Source organism: Podarcis gaigeae, assembly GCF_964106915.1.
Source record: "Podarcis gaigeae genome assembly, chromosome: 14".
Lineage (NCBI taxonomy): Eukaryota > Metazoa > Chordata > Lepidosauria > Squamata > Lacertidae > Podarcis > Podarcis gaigeae.
In genome coordinates, this window is record NC_139690.1 from 25,627,241 (window position 1) to 25,639,758 (window position 12,518).

The window sequence follows — 12,518 nt, forward strand, 5'->3', positions numbered from 1 at the left end:
CAACTTAAGCCACTCTGATAGAAGGTGCTGGAGCACTCCAAATCATTTGCCCATGTATATGCACAGAAAAGAGCAGATCTAGCTGAAAGGCCAGATCTGCATTTATTTTTGCAAGCATCCCTAATTATTATTATTATTACTGTATAATTCTAAGGTTACTGTGACCTTGGAAAGTTGCATCACCTTGCAATGGGCATGGCTGTGAGAATCATGAAGGTACCCAGCACTTCTGAATATATTACTGGCCAAATGAGTTCATGGTGGAGGTGAGATTTGAACCGGGAACTCTGATCTTCCATCCCTTGCTTACCGGTTTGTAGTACCAGCCTTCCCCAATATGGAAGGAAGGTTGTGTCAGCTGGGGCTGATGGTGGCTGCAATCCAGAACATCTGGAGGGACTCAAGCATGAGGAAGGGCTGTGCTCTATGGCAGGGTTGGGGCATCTGTGGCCCTCCAGATGTTTTTGGGCTGCAGTGCGCACCATCACACCTCAAGCTGGCTGGGGCTGATAAGAAATGGAATCCAGAAACAACTGCAGGACCACAGGTGCCTCATCACTATGTTAAGGTGTAAGTAGACTTATAAAGTATAACACTTCCACATTCATCCCACTCCCATTTTTGTCCATTTATTTGAGAAGGTATGGTATATTCCAGTGTTTCCCAACCTTGTGCCTCCAGATGTTTTTGGCCTACAACTCCCATCATCCCTAGCTAGCAAGACCAGTGGTCAGGGATGATGGGAGTTGTAGGCCAAAAACATCTGGAGGCACAAGGTTGGGAAACACTGGTATATTCTATTTTTAAAAATCTCCCTTCTCCTTTAAAAATAAAAAAATAAAAAAATCCGGTTCATGCCCTAAAAACATCTTCTTGGACTATCTTTTGGGTAAACAAAAAATAAACTTGACTAAGATACTGATCTAGTTCTACTGAGTTGGGCACCTCATCAATAAGTTCCAGAGGCTCAATTAACATGAGGACATCAGTGGAGCCTTTGATAACTTAGCAAATGCAGATTAGTTTTTTCCCCTTTAAAAAATAGCCTGCTATCAGCAGGAGCCATCCTGAAAGGTTCCCCATCAAAAGAGAGAATTTTTAAGCAAAAGGAGGACATTAAAATCTTATCATCTCACTTGAAATTAAGCCAATGAAAAATTAAAGCTGATTTCTAATAGGCTTATGGTACATTTTTAAGGGCTTAGAGGGCACTGATAGAAGCCAGAAAGCTAAGTGCTCCCCTTTCAGATGGGAAAAGACACTTCCCTTTTCAAAAACGCCCAGTGGAGGCAGGTAAAAGGGGAGAATGATAACTTACCCATCCTGCTGAAATGTCCCCGTTCCATCCTTCCTTTAAAGATAATGTACGGATGCAGGAATATCACACAACTAAATTATTAACTTCAAGAGCTAGGATACAGTAACTAAAAGTGATTAAATGGAAATTATGGCAGAGATAACGGGAACAGCCAGCCAGAAAATGGTAAGCTAATGTGAACGCAGGAATGTTTCTATCTAATGTTTTCTACGTAGCATAGCAGCAGAGGACAAAAAGGAATCCGCGAGGGATAACGGTCCTTTTAAACGCAACAATGCACTAAGATGCACTGTGAAACTCTCAGCATGCTGCCTGGAAGTCTGTTTATTGAACATTTAACCTGATTTGTTTGCAGTCAGGTTAGATGATGTTATGTCAAAGCAACTGTTATCTCACACTTTCTAGTACACCCCCCCAACACTTTCCTGATCACAAATAATACAATCTTTTTGGGGGAGGGGATTTGTCACACAAGACCTCCCAAAGGAACAACCTAAATTAGCCAGTATGTGATAGAACCCCACCTGTAAATAGTGACAGGTTGCAAGCGCCCTTTGCTTAACGTTCAGGAAAGATATCACTTGTTTGATATCCCAAAAGATGAGGGAAAGTCCCCTAGAAATGAAGCTGTTTATACTCTGCCCTTAAAAGAAAAGTAAGTTGTGTGCCAAGGTAGTCTAAACTTTGCAGCAGGAGCAGCAGAATCCAACCTTCTCCACGAGTGCCACACATTCAGAACATTTGCATAAACTTGCTTATGTTTTGCGATATTTATTTAGCTAGTCACAGGAAGGCAAGCGCTCTTATACACATACTGCCTTAAGAAATTTATACCAAAGGACAGCTCATAAATCCACCAGGATGTTTCTAAATCAATATTTCCTAATTATATTCCAATAATATATTCTTGGTGGAGGGATATCTTTGTTAACAAATTTTCTAATAAATAAATAACCTCAGTAACTAACTAAAGGGCATTGAAACCCTGCCCCTGGAAATTACACTTGACTCATGTGCATGCATACACACTAATTCCATAGGTCGGTTTACACATGAATGGACATTGCCTGAGTTCTCTACCTCTGTGGACTGGCATGCAAATGAGCAAAACTGGTTCCACTGAACAGCCCTGCACCCAATGTGACCTGAGCATTCTATTTGTAGCTAGGTAAAGGTAAAGGTAAAGGTAAAGGTAAAGGTAAAGGGACCCCTGACCATTAGGTCCAGTCGTGGCCAACTCTGGGGTTGCGGCGCTCATCTCACTTTATTGGCCAAGGGAGCCGGCGTACAGCTTCTGGGTCATGTGGCCAGCATGACTAAGCCGCTTCTGGCGAACCAGAGCAGTGCACGGAAACGCCATTTACCTTCCTGCAGGAGTGGTACCTATTTATCTACTTGCACTTTGATGTGCTTTTGAACTGCTAGGATGGCAGATTTGTAGCTAGGAGTACACATAGGAACATAGGCAGCTGCCTTATACTGAGTCAGACCACTGGCCCAGCTTGTCTACACTGATTGGCAGCAGCTCTCCAGGGTTTCAGGCATGCAGTCTATCCCAGGCATCTGGGGATGCTATTGAGGACTGAATCTGGGACCTTCTGCATGCGAAGCAGATGCTCTGCCACCAAGCTATAGTCCTTCCCCATGTTCTTTGCTGCCTTCTTCCACCAAGTCCTCCTGCCCTCTGTTCAGGGCAGTCAACAGAATGCAGGAAGAGCCTCTGAATCATGGAGCTCTTCTCTGTCCATCAGAGCACTGAGGGCGGGGCTCTGCTTTCAGTTCATGTCAAAGCCCTTGGAATGCAAAGTAGCAGAGGTTAGCTGCGTTAGATGGACCAATGAACTGACTTGGCAGGAAGCAACTTCCTCCGTTGCTATGCTAAATCTGTGATGGGTCCATGAGCAAGCCACCACTTCATGCTGCTGTCCCATCAAATGATGGTATGTGAACCAACACTTGACAATTCACAATGGAACATGTCAGGTTCCACCAAAATGCACTGGGTTTCAAGCACAGGGAGGTGATCATGCTAACCCTTTACAAGTTGTTTGATTTGCAGTGGCTGACCACAGAAACAATAACATAGTCCCCACACATGTGTCTTCACAAGGCATTGCCCACATGCTGCCTTCGCCATAAGGGTTAGAAACTTGCATTTTGCACAAAAAAACAAATCATACAATGAAAGCTGCAATTGTTAGGAGGCTGAACTCCATGCCTCGTACTAACTTCTGTGCTACACAATAATCCCAGAATAAAACACATCCCCGACTATTTAACATTAATTAAGTGCCAACCATATGCCAGCTCTGAACACAATACTAACTACCTCAAGCTAAGCACTACAACAGCTGAGGGGGACAGATTCAAATTAGTAAAACAATGATGTTATAGAATAACTTTGTTTCTCACAAAGCCGATCAAAAGCGACTCTCTTTTGGCTTTCTCTCCTCTATCAACTGTTCACAAATCCAAAGTTAAAAATACCTCCTAGCTCACAGTCAAAGGGACTGCTTCCCTCAGAATTAAAAAAGGCCTTCCCCTGTGTGTGTGTGTGTGTGTGTGTGTGTGTGTGTGTACGCACCTTATCAGTTCTCCTGAATTAATGTGTCCACAGGAGAGAAGAAACAGGATTCGCTGTTTGAGTGACAGTAAAGGATGTTGCTCTCTGCTTCCCAAAGCGCCTCCCCGCACTCGAATTTCCCTTTCTCAAAGCCAAGCTTATCTGTGCCCAGCCAGTTACTCGTTTCTCTACGCCATTAACTCCCTTCGCCAGGGGCACAGAGGCTCTCACAAAAAGTTCAAATCTACCACGACTGCTCTGTTTTGGACACCGGAAAGTCATAGCCCCAGCTTAGCCCCAGCTTAACCCCACTGAAGATTTATGGGCATGTTTACATCCATGACGTTTTTAGTGGTACTTGCTGCTAGCACTATTTCTCCATCACCTGGTGGATCAGGCAGGAGGTAGAAAGAGGGCAGGAGAAGAGGCAGCTGCAACTCTGGGGTAGCATCTCTGAACACTGTCTTAGCAAAGGCAGAGGGAAGTCCACACTGTTACCAAAAACTACAGAAATACCTGAGGATCCAAGGCTACCATGAAAAATGTAAACTCAACGCAGAAGGGAACGGGGTGAGCAAGGTTGTTTTATGAGTCCACTCACTCTACCTTGAAGAGGGCAACATTATGAGGAGGCAATAACAAGCTGCTCCACTTGGAGGGGGCCCCTCAACAGCTCCACCTGGATCCTTCTGGTTTTCTCACCTTACTCAGGGGATTGACACCACTTTCATAGTGTAGATGTCAGTGACTGCTGAGTTAGACAAAGGAACCTTGAAGTCAGCAGTGGTGGCTCCTGGTGGTGGAGGGGTCAACTGTAATACTAGCCTTGCCAGCCTCCATAAGGCCTCAGTTGGCTCCAGGTTTTGGCTGAGATAACATCTTCTAGCCATCAGGATCCACTGGAAGCTGATCAGAGTCCATAATTCCTTAGAGAGACCTGTCTTGACACTGCCTGGCTTGGCTTGATCAGCTTGTTCCCTGAACTTCCCTGGCAGGTTCCAGCTGTGATAGGCAATATGAAGTTTCTGGGTTAACCAGCCCTGGTATAAATAGCTTGAGTCTGGCCTGGTGCTCTCCTTGTTCGCTGTGCAACCACAGAACCTTTTGATGGCCACCAACTTGGATGACTTCAAAGGAGGATCAGACAAATTCATGAATATAAAGTCTATCAAAGGCTGCCAGAAACGATGGCTGTGCAGTCATGTGTGGTGTAGTGGTTAAGAGCGGTGGACTCGTAATCTGGTGAACCAGGTTTGCGTCCCCGCTCCTCCACATGCAGCTGCTGGGTGACCTTGGGCCAGTCACACTTCTCTGAAGTCTCTCAGCCTCACTCACCTCACAGAGTGTTTGTTGTGGGGGAGGAAGGGAAAGGAGATTGTTAGCCGCTTTGAGACTCCTTAGGCTAGTGATAAAGTGGGATATCAAATCCAAACTCTTCTTCTTCAGTAATGTTGAAGGCAAGAATGCTTCTGAATACAGTGATGCCCCGCAAGACGAATGCCTCGCAAGAGGAAAAACCCGCAAGACGAAAGGGTTTTCCGTTTTTTGAGGCACTTCGCAAGACGAATTTCCCTATGGGCTTGCTTCGCAAGAAGAAAGCCCATAGGGAATTCTCCGGGGACCTCTTTTAAATACTGGCGGTGGGGAGCAAAGCCTTCCCCCCTCCGGCCTTCAGAAGAGGTCCAGGAAGGCCGGCGGGGGCCGAAAGGCTTTGCTCCCCACCGCCAGCATTTTAAAAGCAGTCCGGGATAGCAGGGAAGCGCTTCCCGCTATCCTGGACGGCTTTTGAAGGCAGGCGGGGGGAGCAAAGACTTTTGCCCCCCGCCAGCCTTCAGAAGAGGTCCTGGACCTCTTCTGAAGGCGGGCAGGGGGCGAAAGTCTTTGCTCCCCCCCGCCTGCCTTCAAAAGCCGTCCAGGACAGCGGAGAAACACGCTGCTTTTCTCCGCTCTCCCGGGAAGGCAGGCAGGGGGGAGCAAGGACTTTTGCCCCCCGCCAGCCTTCAGAAGAGGTCCAGGACCTCTTCTGAAGGCGGGCGGTGGGCAAAAGTCTTTGCTCCCCCATGCCTGCCTTCCCGGGAGAGCGGAAAGTCTTTGCCCCCCCCGCCAGCCTTCAGAAGAGGTCCTGGACAAAGGTCTTTGTCCCCCCGCCTGCCTTCCCGGGGGCTTTTAAGAGCGGACGGCTTTTGAAGGCAGGCGGGGGGGAGCAAAGACTTTCGCCCCCTGCCCGCCTTCAGAAGAGGTCCAGGACCTCTTCTGAAGGCTGGCGGGGGGCAAAAGTCTTTGCTCCCCCCGCCTGCCTTCAAAAGCCGTCCAGGATAGCGGGAAGCGCTTCCCTGCTATCCCGGACTGCTTTTAAAATGCTGGCGGTGGGGAGCATGCCTTTCGGCCCCCGCCGGCCTTCCTGGACCTCTTCTTCAGAAGAGGTCCTGGACAAAGGTCTTTGTCCCCCCGCCTGCCTTCCCGGGGGCTTTTAAGAGCGGACGGCTTTTGAAGGCAGGCGGAGGGGAGCAAAGACTTTTGCCCCCCGCCAGCCTTCAGAAGAGGTCCAGGACCTCTTCTGAAGGCTGGTGGGGGGCAAAAGTCTTTGTCCCCCCTGCCTGCCTTCCCGGGGGCTTTTAAATCGCCCCGGGACAGCGGAGAAGTCCTCCGCTGTCCCGGGGCGATTTTTAAATGCTGGCGGGCGGCAGCGAAGCCTTCGCTGCCGCCCGCCAGCATTTTAAAATGCTGTCCCGGGGTTTTTTAAAATGCTGGGGGTGGGAAGAAAAGCCCTTGTCCCCCCCCCTCAGCCTTCAGAAGAGGTTGGGGGACAGACTGTCCCCGGACCTGGTCTGAAGGCGGTTTCCATAGGAACGCATTAATTGATTTTTAATGCATTCCTATGGGAAACCGTGCTTCGCAAGACGAAAAACTCGCAAGACGAAAAAACTTGCGGAACGAATTAATTTCGTCTTGCGAGGCACCACTGTACCAGTTGCTGGAGGCTACAGTAGGGGAGAGTGCTACTGCATGCATGTCCAGTTTGAAGACTTTCCACAGGGATGTCAGTGACCACTGTGAGAACAGGATGCTGCTCTTATTATGCTCTTATGTTAAGTGAACAGTGAGGCAGGAGGTCACACAAAGCTTTAGGAAGTAAGGGCAAATGTGAGATAGCGATACGTCCAACACACCCACAGGGGTGCCTCTGAATACTTTCTGGGAATCACCAGTGGGGAGAACAGGAAGTATTGTGCTCACTTCCTGCTTGTGGGCTTCCCAGAGGTCATGGTGACCATTTGGTGTCCCCATAGGCATGATGTTGATGTTTGTTCTCTCTCTACTACCCTATCTGTCTGTGCCTGCTTATTCTGTGGTTGCTACCAGTATGGATTTATCACAGGGTGGGGTTGTTCAGTAATGTATGTTGCTGTTACCTGACTTGATAAGATGGATGACAAATGTTAAGGAAACAATTAAGACACAGATGTCCTGTACAAACCCCTTGAAGACTTTTATCCAAGTTCTCTCCCCTGTGCTTCCTGTCTGCCTCACCCATATTATTAGTTTCTGGGAGGTTGTTTTTTTTAATGAGTAGTATCTTGAGAACCTACTTTAAAGAGGAAAGAAAACCCAGTTTTTCCCCCTCCCATTGATCTCTTGCACTCAGCTCCTGACATCAATGCAAATTCCTTTTTTTGGGGGGGGGGCGGGTGAACATACAGAATAACTTTTTTTAGATCAGACTTTCGTTGGCCATTAGCATCAGAGAGTCATTTGAATTGGCTTACCCTCATGAGCTGCAGAGAGCAAAACCTTCAGAAATTCCTGAACTTTTCTGATCTTTTCTAGGCCATCTCTAATTAGTAAAAAAATCAGGACAGCAATTTCCCCCCTCGCCACCCCCAACGAGTTTGGCACTCTATTATTGATAATGTCATGTTTGCAAAACGGACAACATGATACAGTTCACAACTTCAAACAATAATATGAAAGCCATAAGAATCTGACGTCTGATCCCTGTGACTTGAAACTGCAAGTATAATTTCTTACAAGGGTCTTGCTCAGTTTCAAGCTTTGTAAATAGGAAGAGGAAATTTCACAGCACGCCAAAAGCATCGCGTCAAACAGCAAACCATCAAGAGTTGTTCAGTGGCAAAGCATCTGCTTTGCATGTAGGCAGTCCCAGGTTCAAACCCCAGATTCTCCAAGCAGGGATGGGAAACGTAAAACCTGGAGAGCTGCTGCCAGTCAGTGCAGGCAATACTGAGCTAGATGGACCCACGGTCTGATTCAATATAATGCAGCTTCCTATTTTCCTAACAGGATTTTAAAATGGTTAAGATGTTTCTCCAAGCACACTAATACACAAACTTCAAAGCCAGAAATATTGCAATTCACAAATATTATGTGCTACTAGCAACACACCACTTCAGAGTGCAAGGACTGGAAAGCGTAGATTTAAAATAATGTTTCCCAATTAAAAAAAAATAAAAATCCAAGCTGGGCTAGCATTCCCCTATAGATGCTGATTTTCTACATACAGGAAGTTTGCTTGCTTGCTTGTTTTTTTAACCAGTGTTCATCCGCAAATAGTTTCAGGATGAACATTATGCTTTTAAGGTAGCCTTCACCAACCTAATGTGCTCAACTACAGCTCCCATCAGCCCCAATACATATGGTTGTACCATCTGGGGTCAACTTGAATTGTAGTCGAAAAGATGTAGATGCACCAGGTTGACTAAGCCAGCTTTAAGGAGTTCAAAATGATCACCCAAACACCCTCGCTTTGGTCTTTTTTAAAGGCCACATTCACTGCTATTTATTGTCATTAATTTCTCAGGGTGGATGCCATTTTCCCTTCACTGATCCCGCTCCTTTGGAGTGTTCCCAGCCAACCACGGACTACATAGAAATTGGAACAATATCACAGAGGGCAATGCTTGTTGGACTGGTCACATGAATGATCCTCTTTAATCGGGAGCCACATGGTCTCTTTTCTAAGTAGGCAAGGAGGCATCCGCAAGAACGTTTAAGAAACAGGTGGTCTAAAGCATGACCCCTCCTCCATTTCCCACAGACATCTGACTGGCCAATGTGAGAACAGGAATCTAGACTAGAAGGGCCACTTGCCTGATGCAGCAGACTCCTCTTATGGGTCTAGATCTTCTGGCCTATTTTGCTGACAGTCCCTGTTTATGTCACAATAAATTTGGTAATAGTCCAGCAAGGCTGTTTGTTGTTTCAGTGACAACAACCTTGTGCAGTTGCCCTTATGGAGTTCACCCCTGACAGCAAGAGGCCAGTGAGCACCTGGCACCTCAGAGGGATGACTGCAAGGGCCGCCAATCAAAAGGGCAGTGGGGGAGCTTGGCCGGCGGATGGATCTGTGCAGCGCCAAAGCCCCGCTACAAATGGTTCCTAAGCAACGCAACTCCCATCTCTCACTCTCCTCTCCTTCCCTCCTTGCTTCCTTCCTTCCATGCTGTTTAATTATAAAAAGTTGCCTTTTGATTTGGGAGCCCTTCACATCGCTTCCTCTGCAACCCCATTGTTTTCTTGGGAGGGCTTGCTGCTGTGATGATGACACTGCACGACAGAGGGAAGGCGGCAAAAGTTGTCCATCGCCAGTAATTAAGGCTCGGCGCTCCAGAACCCAAAACTTGGTAGCTGGTTTTAATGCTGGTCCGTATCTCTCCTGTTGAGGGGAGCAGCCAAATTTCCCAAGAAATCCTATCACTGATGTATCTTCAGAGCCACAGCTGTTGCTCAGTGTGACTCTGCAGTCACAGCGGCAACGTTGAACCAGCATTTCTAAAAATAATGCCATTAGCGGCAGAAACCGCTGGCTGTTTGAATTAAACAGAGCCATTGTTGGCAAGTGATTCCCACCTCAGACACAGTCTTAAATGGGCAACCTTACTCTGCCTTTCAGCTTCAGCCTCAGTAAAATGTGAATAATAAAGTGTGCTGCAATATTTGTCCATGTGTAACAGTGGCAATCAAAACAGGAGGGCAGCATCTGGGAGAATTTTGGGCTTTACTCTAGACCAGTGCTTTTCAACCAGTGTACCGTGGCACCCTGGGGTGACTTGAATGATGGTCAGGGGTGCCATGGGCAACACTGGCCTCTGTCTGATTTTCCTTCCCTCCCTCCTCTGATGCCCTCTCACATCTCTGCCTCCCAAAGACTTGCACAACTGTTTGTTGCAGCACCCCTGCTGCTGCCCCTGCTGCCTCTCAAGGTAAGATCCTGGCCTCACATTCACATTTGGCCAGTCTCTGTTGGGATCACCTTCTGCCCAGGCCTCTGTGGGGTGACATGCTTTCAGTATTGTTTGTGCTTGCAAATGTTTCAGGATATTTCTAATCAGTGCATGTGCCATCAGTTGCTGCTGAAGTCCTGTAACCCTTTATGCCGCAAATGGTCCAGGATGTGTGTGACAAATACGATGCTGTATCATTTGGGAAGCACCACAGAGCATCTGATAAAGCAGAATGATCTGTGGTTGATCCAGTACAAATCCATCACTAATGCACTATTACTGCATCAATGACATGTTCCAGAAGACACTTGCAAAAAACAAAACAAAACACACACACAACCCACCAGCAGTCTGGAGGGGCCCTTAAGGTATCAATGAAGATCTCACTGGCCTCAATGGGATTTTAAAAAAAAAGGTTTAAAGGCAAAGTGTGGCACTTGAACTGGTCATGGATAGAGCTGCAGGATAACATACTAGTCAGTTTGCCATTTTTACCTGTCCAACCAGCAAGGCAGCAACAATAACCTGTAACCGGATCACATCCATCTGCATGGCTACAATCACATTGTTCACTGCAGTTCAGCCCATATGTCCCGTCCTTCCAGAAAAAGAAAGAGAGAATGGCTCTTAGTTATTTATATATATATAACTACATTTTCCTACTGGCCACTCTGGTAGTTGTGATTGTAATTAGACCTAAATGACTGCCTTTTCCAAGTACCAACCATCTCAGACCCTACAAGCAGCAAGTGAGGCCTTGTTGGTGGTTCTGCCACCAGGGCCTGCCTGGTTAGCACTCATTCATGGCAGGGCCTTTTCAGGGGTGGCTCCATGGTTGTGGAATGCCCTCCCTTTTAAAGTGCTTCTCCATCATTATTAACTTTCAGGAGGAATTTGAAACCTTTCCTGTTTGCCCAGGAATTTGGTGGCTGAAGAAAAGTGTTTTTGGCAGCCATAAGATCAGTGGATGGAATAATGTTTTTAATGATAACATTGCTTTTAGAATGTTTTAACTGTAATAGTTTTTAGATTTTTTTATTGTAATAGTTTTTAGATGTTTTTAACTGTAATTGCTTTTCAAACATTTTAACTGTTTTAGGATGTAGATCTGAAAAGCAAAGCAAAAACAGAGTTGTTCTGTGTACAGATGTCTCCTTTTGCAAAAGTTGGAGGGACCTTGCAGCCTTCATGAGGTGGGGTGGGGTGGATGTCCTAGCATAGATGTTAACCACTGATCTGGGCATTTTCATGCGCAACACTGAAAAGATGTTTTGTTCCCTTCGTTTCGATGCTGTTATTAGGTCAATGGCACCCTAATTACTGACCTGGATAAGGATCAAAAGTAGACTTACAGGGCAGGGCTGGTCACAGAAATCCCCTTGCCAGCCAGGTGAGCAAAGGCAGAATCCATCCACAGGGTTGCAGGCGGCTCCATTGGCACAGTAACATGACTGGTTGCAGTTGAGACCCCAAGTGCCACTTGGACATGGAATGGAACAATCTGCTCCCTGCCACCCTGGAACAAGACAGAGCACAAGTCAGATGTACCAACCATTACCCCCGTTAGAGCAGACCCTGCTATTAGGAAGGACAAGGAAGCTGCCTCAGGTGGCAGAAGCTGAGGGGTGTGGAGCAGACAGGGGTGTGTATGTGGCTCAAGTGAAGTACAGTACGCTGTCCAGTCACCAGTGCTGAAATAGGAGTCAATTGCCAGTTATTTAATGCATGGAATAGGCGGTACCATCTTGTCCTTTGCCCTTGGTCATCTTGGCTTCCCTGCCCTGCAGATCTTTCTTGGAGAAGGCACCCATTTTAGAGATTGTAGCAGTTGTGCGTGTCACGCACCCACAGCAACCGTGCCGTCTGGATTTCTTGTCATGTTTCCAATCAGTAGGGCAGAATGTGCTTTGGAACATATGGTGACGGCTGGTGTTTTGGGAAAGGCTGTGTTAACCACACAGGAATGGCCAAGCCAAAAGCAAGAACAGGAATCAATCGATCGGAATTCAACTTTCACAAGTGAAGTGTGTGAGAACAGTCAATTGAGAATCTTCATGGTCTGAGGGGACGTGAAATTTCTACCTAAGTGCCATAGATTTGTGCAGAGTCAGTGCAGACAATGCCAATCTTCTTTTTTTGTGTAAATTTTTATTCCAAGTAACATTTTTACAGATCAGTTTCATTTGCTGAGACATTTGTGTTACATTAGGAAGGAAAGGGGGAGAGAGGTGGAGGGGGGAAAGGCGAGTAGGGGTGGGGTTAGGTGGCGATGTTTCTATTTTACTTAATGTATGTGTGGGGTTTCGTGTCAGTGTCGCTTGTGCAGGTTCTCTGCTATTCGCTTGTGCTCCTTTGGTGGTGAGGGAGGTTGCAGGTTAGCCATATTGATTTGTAT

General features: G+C 46.7%; 1 protein-coding gene across 7 annotated transcripts in view; it reads right to left on the bottom strand.

The window, feature by feature from the left end:
• Window positions 1-12,518, bottom strand: part of MEGF11 (multiple EGF like domains 11) — a 333,743-nt gene that overhangs the window by 64,227 nt on the left and 256,998 nt on the right. For all 7 annotated transcript variants that reach the window (XM_083713081.1, XM_083713079.1, XM_083713078.1 and 4 more), the window contains 2 exons: window positions 11,476-11,639; window positions 10,619-10,721 (listed from right to left, as the gene is read on the bottom strand). In XM_083713081.1, the coding sequence (XP_083569207.1) occupies window positions 10,619-10,721; window positions 11,476-11,639 (267 nt within the window). The remainder of the gene's footprint in view (window positions 1-10,618; window positions 10,722-11,475; window positions 11,640-12,518) is intronic.